We start from the raw sequence: 18,820 nt of genomic DNA on the forward strand, positions 1-18,820 counted from the left end.
CACAACTGCTGAAGCCCGCACGCCCAGAGCCCGTGCTTCGCAACAAGAAAAGCCACCACAATGAGAAGACCGTGCACCACAACGAAGAGTAGCCACCCCTCGCTGCAACTAGAGAGAGCCCACGTGCAGCAACAAAGACCCAATGCAGCCAAAAATAAATAAATAAATAAATAAATATTTAAAAAGGCCTAGAGGGAAATGAAAGAACGGAGCCGGCCAGTCTCCTCCACTTAGTCCCAGGAGCCCACCTGAGGGAACCACCAAGAGGGACCATGAGACCAAACGGGTTTTGCCAGCCTGTGCTGAGGAAGGGTGTGGAATTCCACAAATAACTGTTGGTTGATGGCAGGGGTTGGCCAACCTTTTCTGCAAAAGGCCAGAGACTATGTATTCTTTGCAAGCCACAAAAGCTCGCTCTGTGTCATATTCTTTTCGCTTTATTTTACAACCCTTCACTTTATTTTACAGTGTGAAAGCCATTCTTACCTTGGGGGCCATGTGAAAGCAGGTCTGGCCCCTGGGCTGCGGTTTGCCAACCCCTGCCTGATCTAATCTCTCCCCTGGTAACGGGGATAATTTTTGGAGTCTGGTGCAACATGAAAATATGGGGCCTTCTGTCCAGAGGTTATTAAGCATTTCAAAGTGGTGACTGCAGAGCGTGAGACCGAGCGTGGGCCAGGCCCTGTGTGGTTGCACAGGTCGCACACTGCTGAAGTACGGCAGCTGTTGCCTGTCCTGAGGGAATTCTCAGGAATGTGTCACAAGCCCCAAGGGCATCTCTTGACGTCCCTGAGTTAATTCTAAAGTGATGACGGGAGGAGGCTGAAACTTGGCCGCCATCTCAGGCCTGACCTGTGACAGGTTATCTGGGAGAGTGGGCAGAAGGCTGGGCTCCCTGGCGGGCACTCCCGCAGCAGCGTGGGTCTTCTGGTGGCAGGTGAGGTTCCCAGTGCGCCTGAAGGCCTTGCCACACACCTTGCACTCATAGGGCCACTCCCCGGTGGGGATCCTCCGGTGCGCCGTCAGCGTGGGCTGGTGCCGGAAGTCTTTCCCACACTGCCCGCACTGGTAGGGCTTCTCCCCTGTGTGGATTCGGCCGTGCTGGACCAGGGTGGACTTCCGCACGAAGGCCTTGCTGCACACGCCACACTGGAAGGGCCTCTCGTCACTGTGGATGGCCTGATGCTAGAGCAGGAAGGACACCTTCCGGAAGCTTCTCCCGCATTCGCCGCAGCGGTAAGGGCTTCTCGCCCGTGTGGATCTGCAGGTGAATAGAGAGGTGCGCCTTCTGGCTGCAGGTCTTGCCACACTCCGTGCGCTCAAAGGGTCTCTCTCCGGTGTGGGTCCGCCAGTGCACGGTGAGGTGGCCCTTCTGGCTGTAGGATCTCCCGCAGGCTTTGCAGTGCAAAGGCTTCTCGCCCGTGTGGTTGCGCCGGTACACCACGAGCTGCGCCTTCTGGCTGAAGGCCTTGCCACACTCGTAGCACTTGAACGGCCGCTCGCCCGTGTGCGTGCGGTGGTTGTTGACCCGCTCGGATTTCTTGCACAAGGCCTTCCCGCACACCCTGCACGGGTGGGGCCTGTCGCCTCTGGCGGCCCACTGGTGCCCGAGGAGGGAGGAGCGCTTGGTGAAGCGCTTACCGCACAGGTCACACACGAAGGGCTTCTCCCTGGTGTGGATGCGCTGATGGTCCACCGGGTTGGTGATGAGGGTGAAGGCCTTGCCGCACTCACCGCACTTGTAGGGCCACTCGCTGGTGTGTGTGCGCCGGTGCCCGAGCAGCTGCTTGTTCTGCGCGAAGGCGCAGCCGCACTCGGCACACCGGTAGGGCCGCTCGCCCATGTGGATGCGCCGGTGCACTGCGAGGTTGGCAAGCTGGCAGAAGGCCTTGCCGCCCTCGGCGCACGTGAACGGCTTCTTGCCGGTGTGGACGCGCCGGTGCACCGTGAGCGTGGCTTTCCTGAGGGAGCGTCTCCCACACTCGCCCCACGCGAAGGGTTTGTCCAGGGCGTGCACTCGCTGGTGCTGCGCCAGCTCGGTGCAGTGTGCAGAGGCCTCCCTGCACTCCTGGCACACAGGGCTTCTCAGTGACAGCAGGGGCTCTCCCAGTTGGGATTCCGCGGGCCGCACTTGTGGGGTCCCCTCCCTCCTGGAATTCCTGGCTGGGGGTCTCCTGGCTGATGCTCTGAAGGGGCCCTTCCTGAAGCTGTCCCGGCCTCTCCTGAGGCACAGCCCCAGGGGCAGCCACCTCCCAGATCTTCCAGGTCCAGCTCAGGGGATACTCCTGCAGGGACAGCTTCCACTGGGCCATTCCTCTCCAGTCTCCATTTCTGAAAGAAACGGAAAACACGAATGTCAGCCATGTCACCTACTCCCAGAGCTGGAAGGGGTGAGGGCTGGGGGCTGGGAAAGCAAAGAGAAGCCTCCTCAAGTACTTGCCAAGGGCTCTAGAATGAGGTCTAGTGTGTGTGTGCGATGAACAGAGTATATGTGCCCCCCCTGCAAATTCATATGTGCAAATCCTAATCCCCAGGTGATGGCATTAGGTGGTTGGGAGGTGATTAGGTCATAAAGGCAGAGTACTCACAAATGGGATTAGTGAGATCTCTCTCACCCCTTCCTCCTTGTGAGGACACAGCGAGAAGGGGCCACCTATGAACTAGGAATAGGGCCCTCCCCAGAACCCCCCGTTTTACCCAGGGAGCTCAAGTTCTGGAAGTTCTCAAGCATCACATCCTTGTACAGGCCCCTCTGAGCCGGCTCCAGCTGCTGCCACTCCTCCTGTGTGAAGTTCACGGCCACATCTTTGAATGTCACCAACTCCTGTGACAGCAAAGATGTCTGGTTCAACCAGGCCGGCAGGGCTGGAGGAGCCAGGGAGGTGGGGCAAGGCCCTGGCCTCAGTGGGTCCTCCCAGGGAATATCCCGCTCCCCCAGCACAGAATACATGTATATAATAAGGTCTATTAGTACATGCTCACATGAAATACCATAATTACATTAATACACGTAACTACACCAAATACCGTATATATGTATATACATGTACTCTAGTAAAAACCGTATTTCATTTACTCCAAGAGACCATAGGTTGAAAGAAAACATGATTTTATCTCACTAAGGAAAAAAAAGAATCTGCCAAATAAACCACAATATACCGTCAGTGGTAAGACACATCCTAATTTCGGAGATATTAAACTATGAAAAAAAACGGATCTTTGAATTAAGGAGTAAAGTTGAATCACTATATGTTAGGACTGAAACGACCCAGGAACACAAGCTCTAACATTCTCTGGCTGCACCCCACTGCATGGCCTGGCAGACGCCCCACCCTGGAGAGCACTGTTCTGACAGAGACCAGACTCTGGATCCAGACTGCCTGGCTTCCAGTCTCGGCTCTGCCACATCCTAGTTGTGTGTTCCTGGCCAGGTCACTTAACCTCTGTTTCCTCCTGTGTAAGGTGAGGGACATAATACCCCTACTTTATAGGGTTGTGAGAATTAAGTGAGTCAATACAGATAAAGAGCCCTAGAATGGTGCCGGACACGGAGCTTCCTAAGTGTGGTTATTAAGTCGCACTTAATAACCCCCTGGTGGTGATGGTGCGAGGGGGTGGGGTGGGGAGTCTTTTCGGTGCCTCAGTTATGGGGAAGTCACAGTGCGTACCGGATCAAGCTACTGCAAGGGTTTAACGAGCTGAAAGGGCGTCTCTCTCACTTCATCAGCATCAGCATCACCGGGAAAGCTTAGGAGGCCACGGCCCCGGGGGACACACCCAGGGAATCTGGGTCGGTCTTCCCGGGAGAGGGGCCCCGAGAATCTGCATCTCTGACGACCTCCGGGCGGGCGACGCTGGCACTGCTGGAGCGGGGCACCCTCTGCGGGGCGCGGAGTGAGTATTCAGCTAAGCACTCAGCTTAGCTGACTAAGCACTGAGCACTCAGCTCAACGCCCGGCACTGAGGAAATCAACGTTCCGTGACTGCCAGCGGCGGCGGGGCCGTTACTATTACCTAAACAGTAGCGAGAACGGAGCAGATCCGGCGGATGGAGCCCCGCGGAGCACCTCGGCTACAGGTGGGGTCCTCGCACCCACTGTCCAGGCGGGGAAACTGAGGCACGCAGGGGCGGGGCAGGGATTCAGAGCCCCCTCCGGGGTCCCTCCCTCGATCCAGGGTGCATGGTCCTCCCCGTCGACAAAAACCCGGCGGGGCCGCTGTGGGGTTCTGATCGCAATATGGCCAGCGAGAGCGCGGTCTGCGCCTGCGCGGCTCGGCTGCTCCCGCCCCGCCCCCGCGCCGCGTGAGGCCACACCCACCCCGCGTTCCCAGACTCCTCCGCGCGCCCATCGGAGTGGGCCGGGACTGAGAGGTGGGAGGAGAAGAGGGATTAGTGGGGAGCGGGGAGTTGGAGAGAGGCTTGGAGAGAGTGGGAGGGGAGGGGGAAAAGGAAGGAGGGAGGAGGAGTTAGGGGAGGGGTGGAGGGTGGCGGGGGAGGTGGAGAGGGGCGGGGAGGAGAGTGGTACTCCTACTGGGAGAAGGGGAGGAGGATCAGGAGAGAGAAATGGGGAGGAGGGAAGACCAACAGAGGGGCAGGAGGGGAGGGGCTTGAGAGGAGAGGGAGGGGAGGGGGGGAAAGGAAGGAGAGGGAAGAAAAGAAGGAAGGGAGGGGGTTGGGAAGGAGAGCGGGGAGGGGAGGAAGATGCAGGAATGAAGGGAAGAAAGGTATTGCTTCAACAATACTGAAAAAAACAACAAGAATTGATTAGGACTGGTTGGGAGACAGGTCTGCCCGGTTCAAATCCCAGCTCTGTGTCTTTGGACCCGTGTCCTAATGTTCTGAGCCTCGGTTTCCTCGTCTGTAAAGAGGTTGCAGTCGCGAAACCTGCACTATAGATGGGGTTGTTGTGTGGATGACGTGAGTTAATTAGCATAAAGTCCTTTCAAAAGGAACTGGGGCCCGCAAAACAGCGCTGTCCTACCCAACTTTATGCACAGATGCGGAAGTTCTGTGTCCGCGATGTTCAGTGTGGTGGCCACTTGACCACGTGTGGCTCTTGAGCACTTGGCATGTGGCCATGGAACTGAATTCTTAGTTGTACATAATTGGATAAATTAAAGTTTTCATAGTTGCTATGGCTACTGGCTACTCTGTTGGACGTTGCAGTTCTAAAGCCTTAGCTGTTTTCGTGACATATACTAAGCTTCTCGTGTTTTATAACAGTTTGATGGGACCTCTTAAAATACCCACAGCAACCACAATAGCAACAGCACTTTGGGGGTCTTTTTTAAGTGCCAGGGATTGTCCTAAGGACTTGACGTGGATTAACCGTTTGAATCTTCTCATAGTCATGAGACGTTGCCTCTCACTGGGTATAACAACTCTTACTACTATTATCATTTGAGTGTGTACTCTGCTCTCCCTGAAACTCTTGACACACATGTCATTTAAGTGCAGGAGGAGAGGCTTAGGTATAATATATTTGGGAAAGTCCACAGGACAGGGTCAGCAAGATGGGAGTAGAACGTGGTTGCGTTTTGTCTTTATTTGGATCTGCGCTGGAAGGTCCTGAAGCTTGCAGAGATGGAGGAGGCGGAGCAGAATCTGCCTGCCCTGAAGCTGCGACCACCGTCCCAGGGCATGTGTGTGGTCCTAGGACTGGGGCCCTCACGCTACCTCTTCCCATAAGCTGTAAAAAAATTTTTTCTTTTTATTGCTCCTCTTTTCCCCCCATATCCTTTTTCCATTAAAAAATTTCTCTGGGAACCCCCTGGCGGTCCAGTGGTTAGGATTCTGCGCTTCCACTGCCAGGGTCCTGGGTTCTATTCCTGGTCAGGGAACTAAGACCAGGAACTAAGATCCCACAAGCCAGGTGGTGCAGCCAAAAAACAAGCATACAAATATATAAATGAATAAATATATTCTCATTTTCGATATTAAAAATGGCTGTGATTTTTTGCAGCTTCTGCTCTCAGGAGCTGGACTCTGTTTTCCCATTCCCTGAACATGTGCTGTCTTTGTGGGTTGCTTTGACCAATACGATATGGCAGAAGTGATGCTGTAGGATTTTGGAGGTTAGACCTTCTGATTCTGACACCAGTTCCAGTGTGTGTGTGTTTTTCCCAAAACCACCAAGCAGTTCTCTGACACCAGCTGGGAGTCGGAGACATTATCTACCTGGAGATAGCATCAGTTAGCGATACCAATACACCTTCCCAGAATGATTTCCCTACTGGCACTCCCCCTGCCAATGTATAAGAATGTCTGTCTTAATTACTGCCTGGCCCATTAAGTGGGGTGGCTGGGCTGTGCATTCCCTGGTTTTTGGATCTTAACTACATGAAAGAAATCCAAGGTTAGGGGTGAGCTGGTAGCGACTGCTCACTGTCCCGCAAAACGTGTCTCTACTTCTATTGTGCCAGAACCCCTAAGTTTTAGCTGCATTTCCCAGTCTCGCTTGTAGCTGGATGTGGCCAGGTAGCTAGGTTCTGACCAACGAGGTGCAAATGACAGCATCAGGTTATAGCTTCCGGGGTGGACTGCTGCATTCAGATTCTGGCTTTGTTGTTCCCCTGTTAAGGAATGTTGGGAAAGTGACTTAATTTCTCTGCACCTCTGTTGCCTCATCTGTACAATGGGGATAAGGATAGTATCTACCTTATAGTGTTGTAATGAAGAGCAAATGAAGTAATACAGTGAAGCAATTAGAACAGTTCTTGGCACAAAAGTGTTCTATTATGTGTCATAATTATCATTATAATAATCTCATTATCACTTCCTAAGGTTGATGTGAGGTTCAAGTGCAACCATGTTCCATGCCTATTATCAGAACAAATTTCCCTGGGGTTTATTGGTCTCCCACGACCAGGGAGAAATATTAGGAGGGAATTAAATCCATCCATCTCCCCACCCACTCACCTTCACCGGCATCATCACCCTAGGAGGCTCCATAGATTTTCCATTTCCTTCATCATAGATACTCATTTACCCAACCAATATTCTCCAATGCATGAAAATTCATAGAGGGAATTTTCCTTTTGCCGAAGTTTCTTTAAAGAGCTGCCTGCAGGGAATGTGGGTGTTTATTTATGTGACCACCTGCTTTACAGAGAGAGGCAGGTGTGAAGTTGCCGTTTTTCACTGCTGAATTCAATGTATCACAGGGAGGTTGATGTGAGCAGAAGTGTGTGGAAAGGGGGAGAAGAGAATTAGGTCAAGGAGCCTGAGATTTTTTCCTTTCTTTCATCCTTAGTGGTGGAGGAGAGGCGGTTTTAAGTATGTGAATATGGAGTACCTCTGCATCTTCTGATAATCAGGCATCTCAAGAGACAATAGGCTTCAGGGTGAGTGGAGAGTCATTCATTCAGCGAATATCTGAGCAGCTCCTCTGTGCCAGGCACTGTTCTAGGGGCTGGGAATCCAGCAGTGAGCAAACCAAAGCCCTTTGTCATATGGAGCCATGAGCACTAAATTCTGAGCGTGATCAGAGGTAATTAGGTGGAGGGTGAAGGGGAAGCCTACTTCAGCTTGGGCAGTCGGGGAGGCCTCTCTGAGGAGGGGATATCTGAGCAGAGCCGCAGTTAGCAAAGACCACTGTATGCATATCTGGAGGAAGGGTAGCCTCCTCTCACCCAAGGTTCACTGGAACCTTGCTCAGAAGACAGGAAATATAGGCAGCACCCAAGAATCTGTCCTTAGAAAGTTGGCTAAGTAGCTTAGGATTCGTCTGGGTAAGAAATGGTGAGGAAGACTTGAATATACTGATATGGAAGGAGCTCTGGTTACAGTATTAAATGAGAAAACAAATGAACAATTGACCACAGTATATCTTGTGTATTATCATTTATGTTTTTAAAAAGTATATATATACATTATATACATAGTGCATATATATACTGTACATATATAACTATGTAACTATATATAAAGTATATATACTTATGTCTATATAATTATACGGCCTTATATATATAGAGAGAGAGAGACAGAGAGAGAAGTATCGATAGAAGAAACACTACTACTTCTGTACAGGTTGTTAATCTATTGAGATGCTTCTCTGAAAGTTGGTAAATAGCTGCTGACTGAAGGCCTCTGACCCTGCTGCCTTGTCCTGTCCTACGTATCACCCAAAGTGTGCCAGATGTTGGTGATTAAAATTCTCAGACTGACTCCTACTTCTTTACAGGCTGCTAATTTATTGAAACACCTCAGTGAGAGAGACAGGGCAGAGTGTACTTACTGTACCTCACCTGAAACTGGGACCCGCCTGTTGCCCTTCAAAAAGTAATGGTGAAATCCTACAAGCCTATGGGACAGTATAGAGAATAAGACAACTTACCTCCCATGTATTTTTTTTATTGACATATAGTTGATTTACAGTGTTTTGTTAGCTTCTGCTGTACGGCAAAGTGATTCAGATATACATATGTATGCATTCTTTTTATGTTCTTTTCCATTATGGTGTATCCCAGGATATTGAATATAGTTCCCTGTGCTCTACAGGAGGACCTTGTTGTCTATCCATTCTCTATATAATATTTTGAATCTGCGGATCCCAAACCCCCACTCCATCCCTCCCCCATTACCTCCCATGCATCTGCCACTCAGAACTATTTGATTTTTTTTTAAGTATGTGGGTACATGACTTTGATTTCAGAAAGAAGTTTTTTTTAAAGTAATTTAATATTTTATTTATTCATTTATTTTTGGCTGTATTGGGTCTTCGTTGCTATGCATCAGCTTTTCTCTAGTTGCAGCGAGCAGGGGCTACTCTTCATTGTGGTGCGCGGGCTTCTCATTGCATTGGCTTCTCTTGTGGAGCATGGGCTCTAGACGCACGGGCTTCAGTAGTTGTGGCATGCAGGCTCAGTAGTTTTGGCTCGCGGGCTCAGTAGTTGTGGTTCATGGGCTCTAGAGTGCAGGCTCGGTAGTTGTGGCGCACGGGCTTAGTTGCTCTGCAACAAGTGGGATCTTCCCGGACCAGGGCTTGAACCCGTGTCCCCTGCATTGGCAGGCAGATTCTTAACAACTGTACCACCAGGGAAGTCCCATAAAGAAGTTTTAAATCACTGTACACCTCATGTCAAAATTGTATCCCAATTCTTTATTCATTTTATCCTAATGTTTTAAAAACATACATATTTTCCACCTTATGCCTTTATTATTTATTTAAGAGCTTATTTGATACAACACTCAAAAGGGACAGAGAATATAAGACAAAAAACAACGTTCTCCTAATCTTCCAACACCGGATTCTCTTCTGGTAACCACAATTATCAGTTTCTTTAGAAACCTTCAAGAGATACTGTACACACACATGCACACACACAGCCCTCATCTTATCCTATCAGGCCCAACAAACCAGGGAATCAAAAGGTAGGACTGTCTTTCCCATCGCTGGTGGTCTGGATCTTTGGGAGGATGATGTGGGTTTCCATGGCAATCAACTGTCTCCCAGGGATGGAAAGAAAAACAGGTTGGCTGCCCAAGGATGGATCCAGGATCCTCTCTGGGAGGAGAGGACTCTTGTGGAGAACTGACCGCCATCCCCCAGCCCCCTCCCTGGGGAATTTACAAACCCTATTTTGGGGTGAGGCTGGGAAGGGGAGGGCTGTCTCTTGTGGTGTTGAAAAGCCTTCTGAAGTAGGCTGTCTGTGGGGTGGAGTAGGTTTTAGAGCCTGTGAGTTTCAGGTCTGAATCACAACTCTGCTACTTACTGGCTGTATAAGCCAGGTGATCTGGTTTAATAGGGATCAGAAGGGTGACTGCTGTGTGCTAGACAGTGGGAATTAGGGTGGGCAAGACCATTCATAGTTCACCTCTCAGAGAGGGACTTACCTTCTCCAAATCTCTCTTTTAAACTTATTATTTTATTTTTCTTTCTTGACAGTCAACAAGTATAAACATTTTCTCTGTCAAAGATCAAGATTTCCTGCTGATCTCACTTCAGCAACCCCAGTCTCTGCTCTAGAGGTGAGTGACTGCTGTGGATTTGGGGTGCACTGGGAGTGTGCTTTTACTTTTCATTTACATACATCTCTGTGCCTACAGAAGGAAATGGAATTTGTGTGTGCATATCTGCAAATACATTGATACTGGCCTGACTTTCCTTATCTTGGCTAATATTACCCATCCCATAATAACAATGTCAAATGCATATCAGCCTCTGACTATGATATACGCACTGTTGTTATTGACTAAGTTGTCATAATTAAATCGATATGTCATATTTCATTGATGTGAAGGTGCACTTTTACTTTTTTTATTGCTAACATCTGTGACATTGAAATACAATGGTCAATGTTTGGATTTTAGGATTTTTAACTTCTTATTTGGTAAGCAGTACACGTGGAAGCAAAACTGTCACATTCACGGCGTGCCATAATCCAGGAAGAAAAATTAATTTACACCCTGAGATTAACCAAATATAACAGGGTCATCCTATTTAGTCCTGATCCCCCCAAAACAAAAAGCTTCCTGTAAACCTGGAATTTAAGCAAAATCAACCTTATCCGTGAGTTTTGCCATGCTGAAATTTGAGGGTCTGTCATGAACTTTCTGACTGTGATAATCGTTTAACAAAATTAGTGGTTTTTTGGGGGAAATTCACTGGAAGTTCAGCGACTCGAGTCCTTCAGTGAAAGGACTCAGTGCTTTCACTCCCGGGGGCCCGGATCCAATTCCTGGTTGGGAAACTAAGATTCCGCAAGATGTGCAGTGTGGCAAAAAAAAAAAAAAGTGGGTTTTCATCATGAACAAACAAATGTAACCTTGATAAACTCGGTAATGTCTTGTGAGCTTTTTCTTTTAAATACGTTTTGTGTTTTAAATTTGGCAAGCCTTTACATACACATCTATGCATCCACAGAAAATATCTGACATTGTTTTACGTGTTGTTGGTTTTTTCATATAAGGGATGTCAGACTCCATCTGTGGCTTTGCAACGTGCTCTTTTCCCATACAATGATGTGTCTTTGAGACCTTTCCATATCAGTCCACAAAGATCTATTTTGTTCTGTCAAATGAGGATAATAACATCCCCCTATGGATAGTATCTTGTTGAGGACACGATAAGCTATCAATAAATGTTGCTTGACTTATAAAGATTCTGTCTTTAGAATGTGAACCCCATCAGTCAGACCACAGAAAAGCTCTGTGGGCACGTATTTCTCTAAGCAGACGTGGGAACTCTGTCACTTTATATTTCACCCTAGACACCCCAAGTGACTGGATGCTTTAAGGTTTTTGGCAACTAAGTGAGTTTTTCTCACATCAGTCATTTTACTTTTTGCCTGCAGAGTAAACTGAAGAATCTTCAGTAGTTGTGAAACAAGAAGGTCTTTGGCAACAGATTGCCCTGGGTTAAATCATGGCTGTGTGGTTTACAGTTGAATTTGGGTCTCTCTCAAGGGGTCTGAGGCTTCCAAATGATTACTGTTTGGAAATAGCCTAAGTGTCTGCTAGTTGGGGGAAGGGCCACGGTAAATAGATGCAACCACACAATGTGATTAATTTTCCCTGAAATTGTTAAAAGGGATAAAGTAAGTTCTTATCCTTGTGGGGTGATCCTTACTGACCAGATTCCACACTTGGTGGCACACAACCCTGCCTTCTGGGCCACCACTGACGGACTGGAGGAGGGAACATCACTTCTCCTGGCCATGACGTGGTCCCATGGCAGAGTCTTTCTCAGTAGGGATTCCATGACCTTGGAGGACTTAACCGGGCAAATCTTGGGCTGCATCCAGCCAACTGATGTGCTTAGTTCAGTTCACTCATTTTCTTTTTAATTTAGTGAGTTACCAACTTAAAATATTGGGATATCTTGTGTTTACAAACATCACCTTTCATTCATTTAACCCTTCGAAAAATTCATAGACCATCTAGAAGAAGTGTCCTAGATGCTGGAGGCTTGGGGATGAAATAGAAACAGATAGTCCCTACCATCATGGGGCCTAAATTCTAGAAGTTGAGACAGACAGTAGGCAAGAAAAATATATAACGTAATGAGCTACAGCTTCTTTAGAGAATTTGGAATATCAAAACCCACTGGGCTGACAATGCCATGAGAGGACAGAAAAGTATGTAAGAGCCAGATTTCAGTGGCTCTACCTGATCAACGAGCTCAAATCAAAGCCGCAAACCTTCCTCCCCCTTGAAGAGGTGTGGAAATCATCCACTTAGGAAAAGGGGAAATGCCTCAGGTCTCCTGGGTGTCCCCTGCAAAACCCATCACATAGTGGGTGCTTTGTGAATGTCTGTCCTTCATAGTAGTGGGAAAAGCTGTGGCTTCCCTGGTGACCAGATCTTTGGGAATGACAAACGTGTTCATTCATTCATTCATTCATCAATCCAAGAATGGTTGGATTTTACCCCAGGGACTCATTTTTTAAGATCTTACACAATTCAAAACCTACATAATTCAAGACTAATCCTAACAAAAGATGGCCGGCATGTTTATTCACCAGCTAAGATGATACGAAAATAACAAACACAGTTTACACAATTGATCATATTCGCAAGTGTGGATTTTGAGGAATATTTTTTTAGTTTTTTTCTAAATTAAAAAAATATATATATATAATTTGGTTGCGCTGGATCGTAGTTGCAGCAGGCAGGCTCCTTAGTTGCAGCATGCGAACTCTTAGTTGCGGCATGCATGTGGGATCTAGTTTCCCCAGGGATCGAACCCGGGGCCCCCTGCATTGGGGGTATGGAGTCTTAACCACTGCACCATCAGGGAAGTCCTGAGGCATTTTTAAATCACAAGGCTTCTTGTCATTTCAAAAAGTGCCACCCAAAGCTCATGATTTCAAATGTTTGAAATTCAGGTTGGCATGAAATATAGCAGTGATGTATTTATATAAATCTACAATAATATCCCTCTTGTAGCCCCCACATCACAACATAGAAACGAAGGGCTCGTCACTCCCCATCTCATTTCCCTGCCTCCCCCAATCCAACGTAACCAACAGCCTGAGTTCTGGCACATCTTTCGATTGTTTTCCTATATTCAGAGATGTTTTGGAAACTTCGTGTTAATAGTAAGATGTAGCCAGGTCCTGCAGTCCTAAGAGCCAAAGCTGCCTCTTAAAAATGACTGCAGATTTTTTTCCCCTCATTTGCTTTCATTCTAGAGCGCTTTGTTTCCAGGCAACAGCGGGGCCTTTCCCAGGAGGGTGGGTACTTTGAAAAAGTGACAGAGAGAGATGGAGGGAAGGAAGGAGGGAGGAAGAGAGAGGGAGAAAGAGTCTCCAGCTCTTGTTCCTAGAGGTTCAGTACCACGGACAGCTCAGGAACGGCCGGTTCAGCACCAAGGACAGATCCGCCTGAAGGGTTTCAGAACCGCGGACAGTACCGGGAGCCTACTTTTGTCACTGCCCCTGCTAGATGCCTGTGCTCTTTGAGCAGATTTCTGAGCCCACTCCTAACCCTCACCCCCAGAGTCTTCGAATCCTGATATCTGAGTAATCCAGGCTCTCCTGGTGCTGACCTCAGAAACTCGGGTATCGAACACTTAACATGCCCCAAAGGGAATTTTGGGTTTTCTCCACACACACACAAACGTGACCCTACTTAATGCACTGCAGGACACTCAGCTGGTCAGCTTCATAGCCCCAAAGTCATCCTTGATTCCTCCCTTTCACTCTTTCTATTCCGACCATCTGTGAGGGCTCTCAGCTCCACCTCCAAAGTATTCCCTGAATCTGTCCACTGCTTTCCACACACACTGCCACCACCAAATGCAATTGTTTCTCACCTGGTGTACAACAGCCTCCTAACTGATCCTCTGTACCTATAGCCCCTTCTGTATCATTCCTTACATAATAGTTTCAGTGATGCCTTGAAAATCTAAATCAGATTATATCACACCTTTCCTCTACCCTTCCATCACTTCCCAACACACCTACAATAACATTCAAAGATGTTACTGTGGCGCTTCCCTGGTGGTGCAGTTGTTGAGAGTCCGCCTGCTGATGCAGGGGACACAGGTTCGTGCCCCGGTCCGGGAAGATCCCACATGCCGCGGAGCGGCTGGGCCCGTGAGCCATGGCCGCTGAGCCTGCGCGTCCGAAGCCTGTGCTCCGCAACGGGAGAGGCCACAACAGTGAGAGGCCCGCATACCGAAAAAAAAAAAAAAAAAAAAAAAAAAAGATGTTACTGTGGGGGACTTCCCTTGTGGTCCAGTGGTTAAGACTCCACGCTTCCACTGCAGGGGCAACGGGTTCAGTCCCTGGTTGGGGAACTAAGATCCCACATGCCATACAGCACGGCCAAAAAAAAAAAAAAAAAGATTTTACTGTGGCTTTCAAGACCCTGGATGCCTCTCTGACCCCATCCCCCATCACTGCCTCCTTTGCCTGACTGCTCTGGCCACACTGGCCTCCTTGTTGTCCCTCTGGACCTTTGCACATGCTGTTCTCCCTGCCACAGATTCTTGCATAACTGGCTCCTTTCCACCTTTCAGGATTTAGCTCAAAATGCCACCTCTTCAAAAAGACCACCTCCCATCGAAAGTGGCCTCACCATATGTCATGTACCTCATAGAACTAGCACAAACTATATTTTATTTTATATTTTTGGGTTTATTTGTCCATTGTCTGTTTTCACGACTAGCAGGTAAACTTCATCAAGTCATATATCTTGATTGTCCTAGTCACCCAAGACAGCATCTGCCACGTAACAGCTGTTTCATAAGTCTTTGTTGAATGAATAAATTGTCAGCTACTCATGGAGCCCCAAAGAGATGTCAACAGCACTCAACTTCTGGTAGAACGGTGGTCATCTGTGCTGGCCCAAGGTTTGAGAGCTGTGTTGCCAATCCCCAAGATGACCCCCAAGTTTGGTGATTCACTAGGAGAACTCACTGAACTCATCACGGCTGTGGTTTATTCCAGTGAAAGGATACAAAGCACAATTAGCAAAGGGACAAGGCTCATGGAAATAATACATCTTTACCCTTTACCACAGCCTCACGGTAACCAGAGTTTACTTCTCCACGCCCTGGCTTGCCATGAGGCTACAGCAAGAGGAAAATGTGTTATGCTACAGCAGGAAGATGAAAAACGTGGGCCAGTAATTCAATTTACCACACCAAGCAGCAGCTTCTAGCTATGATTTATTAATCCTGATTTTATTTCCTTTTTTTTTTTGTAATGGCACATGAAACTGGCTTTCGGTTTATAAGGCTGCTCTAAAGTTTCCTTTGTAAAGGTCCTTTTGAAAGGGTTTTACAAAACGAGATCATTTACAATAAAAATGTTAGATAAATGACTATTTACTTATATTCAGATGTCATGTGGAAATGGAAACAGTCATAAGGTGGTATCCATTAATGCAGAGACATGGCAAACGTTGATAAAGAGATACATGAATGACGGAAGTTTGAGAAAAATGAGAGTAAGACATAGAATGAGATTCTAGACACTGTCTCCTCACTGCCTTCTTCTCTTTTGGGAAGAAATCTTCACCCAAGAAGTCATTCAGCAGCCTTCCCCAGCTCCCCAGGGCCTTGAGGGAGCTCCTCAAACTTGAGTCTCTTTTAAGAACAACCTTTAATTATCTGAACTATCAGGACCACTTGTGGAATTTTCCCCGTGTTGAGACCCTGGTGCTTAGTAATAATGATAACATGATGACATTTCTTGAGCAGTCAATATATGTGAAGCATGTGTATTATTCACTTGATGTTCACCATAGCCTGTGAGGTAGGAACTTCATTGTCCCCATTTTACAGATAAGGAAACTGAGACCGAGTTAATTCACTTCCCAAAGTTGCACAGCTGGTTTGTGGTAGATCTGGGTCAGGAGGCCGAGCTCTCAACCCCCTGAAGGCTCCCCGACCTGGTCTCCTGCACTAAACGACTGGTTATTATAAGAAGTAGTGAGGGGTTGGGAATTCCATGATGGTCCAGTGGTTAGGACTTGGCTCTCTCACTGCCACGTGTTTGACCCCTGGTCTGGGAACTAAAATCCTGTAAGCCACTCAGTGCGGCAAACAAACAAACAACAAGGAAATAGTGAGGGTGAATTAAGAGTCTTACTCTAAAATCTATCTCTCCCCTCTTCATACTGACCTATCCTTGGAATGCCTGGAAACCCACCTCCTAAACAGCTAAACAAAGGAAGTTTCCCCTCCCAATTATGTGACATAGATGGATACTCGTAAGAAAACCAATCTCAATTCTTTCAGTCTTGTCATGTATCCTCTGGACAAATCATTTAATTCCTTTACGCCTAGTTCCCTTCTCTGGAAAAAAACAAAACAAAACAAAACAAAAAAACCGAGGCTAATAACACCTACCACTTGGGGCTGCTGGGATTAATAAGATAATTTACATACGATGCATTTGCTCATCCTATCTGTTGGATAAATTAGTTATTTGGGCTGTTTTTCTGAGTAACCAGGATTATTCAGTTGTCTCTCCATTGGGAAAAGAAAGTTAAATCCTTACCTCACGTCATTCAAAAAAATTTCAGAAGGTTCAAGCAACCAAACATCTAAAACAATACTGTAAAGTATGAGATCTTACAGGAAAGTGTGTTTATGAGAGTAAGGTGAGGAAAAGCATTTAAAAATTGATTTCTTGGACTTTATCAAAATCCAAGACTTCAGGCACAGTGTAAGCAAAGTGAGGAGAAAAGGGACGGGCCAGGAGAAAATATCTGCCACAGGCAGAGTAACAGGCAAAGGGTCAATATCCAGAATAAAGAATTCCTGTAAATCAATAAGTAAAAGCTAAAAAAAGAAACAAATAGAATAATGCAGGGAGGGTACAAATGGGCAATTCACAGAAGGGAAGATAAATCTGGCCAACAAACATGTACATTTCCTCCGTCTCCCTAGGAAATGAAATAAGACTCTAAAGGGAGACTATTTTCCCCCCATCTATGGCTTTGTCAAAAGTTTAAAATTTGGGGGCTTCCTTGGTGGCACAGTGGTTAAGCGGATGCCTGCTAATGCAGAGGACATGGGTTTGAGCCTTGGTCCGGGAAGATCCCACATGCCGTGGAGCAGCTAAGCCCGTGCGCCACAACTACTGAGCCCATGTGCCTAGAGCCCGTGCTCCGCAACAAGAGAGGCCACGACAATGAGAAGCCCACACACCGCAATGAAGCCCCCGCTTGCCACAACTAGAGAAAGCCCATGCGTAGCAACGAAGACCCAACACAGCCAAAAAAAAAGTTTAAAATTTTGATGTAGCCTCCAGGAGAGGCGGTGGTCATTGCATTGTAAAGATGAATAAACAATAATAATACAGGTAATAGCTATTAAGCAGTGTATATGCGTTACTTACTTTTTACCTTCAAAGCAGTACTGGATGCTCTGTTTAATCCTCTCTGCTCAGTTGTCTTTCTCCTCCAGGAGATTGTGACCTTGCTCAACTGATCCTCAGATTCTCCATGCTCAGCACAGGCCTGGCACAAAGTTCCGGCTGAGAAATAGTTTGAAAAAAGTCATTTCCATTCGAGCACTTTATGGGTGGCAAATATTCACGGTGTCTCCCGGGGTGGTGATGTGTCAGCTCAGCTTTGAAGTACGGGCAGGATGTCTAGAAGCCCACACAGAAGGGCAAGGACGAGCCAGGAAGAGGAAAAACCTTTTCGTTCCTTCATTCATTAGGTACTCACTGTGTATGAAAGCTCACAACGACTCTGGGAGGAAGTTGCTGTTATCATCACCACCCTCGTTTTATTTTATTTTTTAATAAATTTATGTATTTATTTATTTAATTTTGTCTGCGTTGGGTCTCTGTTGCCATGCGTGGGCTTCAGTAGTTGTGGCACACGGGCTCAGTAGTTGTGGTGCACGGGCTTAGTTGCTCCGCGGCATGTGGGATCTTCCCGGCCAGGGCTCGAACCCGTGTCCGCTGCACTTGGCAGGCGGATTCTTAACCACTGCGCCACCAGGGAAGTCCCACCCTCATTTTATTTTATGTTTTTTATTTATTTATTTATTTATTTTGGCCACACCGCTGAGCTTGTCGAATCTCAGTTCCCCAACCAGGGATCGAACATGTGCCCCCTTAAGTGAAAGCACAGAGTCCTAACCACTGGACTGCCAGGGAATTCCCAGCACTCTCATTTTACAGCTGAGCACACTGAAGCTCAGAGAGGTTAAAGTGACCTGTCAAAGTCACACAGCTAATGCATGGCAGAGCGGAAATTCACGCCGCGCACTCGCACCCACACCTGGCTCTTAACCACTCTGCTGTGATGGCGGCAATTAGCATCTTATTAACACCAGCCCTTCTTTCCCCACCTTCGAGATTACTCTCTCATTCTAGCTCCCCAACTAGGACTTACCCCTCTTTTTCCTTTAAATTACCTCCCTTCTTTTCTAGCAGTAATGTCCTTGAGGACCCTCTGCTAAGTGAAATAAATCGGTCACAAATATACTGTGTGATTCTAGTTATACAAGGTGCCTACAGTAGGCAAATTCAAAGAGTCAGAAAGTAGTCTGGGGAGTTCTCTGGTAGTCCGGTGGTTAGAGCTCTGTGCTCTCCCTGCTGAGGGCCTGGGTACAATCCCTGGTTGGGGAACTAAGATCCCATAAGTATGGTAGTGGCCAGGGGTTGGGGGAGGAGGAGTGGGGGGGGGATCCTGCGTTTAATGGGGACAGAGTGTGATACACAGAGTTCTAGAGAAGGATGGTGGTGATGAGTGCACAACAGTGTGAATGTACACTTTAAAATGGTTAAGATGGTAACATTTCTTGTTATATGTACTTTTTTTTTTTTTTGGCCGTGCGACATGTGGGATGTTAGTTCACTGACCAAGGATTGAACCCGTGCTCCCTGAAGTGGAAGTGCAGCATCT

The 18,820-nt window shown here is 47.4% G+C and overlaps 2 protein-coding genes across 4 annotated transcripts in view; one reads left to right on the top strand and one right to left on the bottom strand.

Moving 5' to 3' along the window:
- Positions 1-18,820, top strand: part of ZNF470 (zinc finger protein 470) — a 77,834-nt gene that overhangs the window by 51,526 nt on the left and 7,488 nt on the right. Inside the window, exon 5 of the transcript XR_004346860.1 lies at positions 9,891-9,973. The gene's annotated coding sequence lies outside the window, so the exon portion shown is untranslated. The remainder of the gene's footprint in view (positions 1-9,890; positions 9,974-18,820) is intronic.
- LOC116743719 (zinc finger protein 436-like) lies at positions 397-4,301 on the bottom strand. Of its 3 annotated transcripts, none has more exons than XM_032612597.1 (3): positions 4,015-4,301; positions 2,698-2,824; positions 397-2,331 (listed from the first exon to the last, which is right to left on the bottom strand). In XM_032612597.1, exon 3 carries the CDS (start codon positions 1,841-1,843, stop codon positions 1,166-1,168), a length of 678 nt encoding a protein of 225 aa, XP_032468488.1. In that variant the 5' UTR covers positions 1,844-2,331; positions 2,698-2,824; positions 4,015-4,301; the 3' UTR covers positions 397-1,165. The 3 variants fall into 3 exon arrangements, with proteins under 3 accessions (XP_032468488.1, XP_032468487.1, XP_032468489.1); XM_032612596.1 differs by lacking the exon at positions 4,015-4,301 and adding an exon at positions 3,669-3,900 and having other exon boundaries at positions 1,142-2,331; XM_032612598.1 differs by lacking the exon at positions 2,698-2,824 and having other exon boundaries at positions 1,142-2,331.

This window comes from Phocoena sinus, chromosome 19 (genome assembly GCF_008692025.1).
Source record: "Phocoena sinus isolate mPhoSin1 chromosome 19, mPhoSin1.pri, whole genome shotgun sequence".
Taxonomy (NCBI): Eukaryota; Metazoa; Chordata; class Mammalia; order Artiodactyla; family Phocoenidae; genus Phocoena; species Phocoena sinus.

Coding starts and splice junctions, on each gene's coding strand:
- LOC116743719 (XM_032612597.1), bottom strand. CDS start 1,843: ATGGGCGAGCGGCCCTACCGGTGTGCCGAGTGCGGCTGCGCCTTCGCG.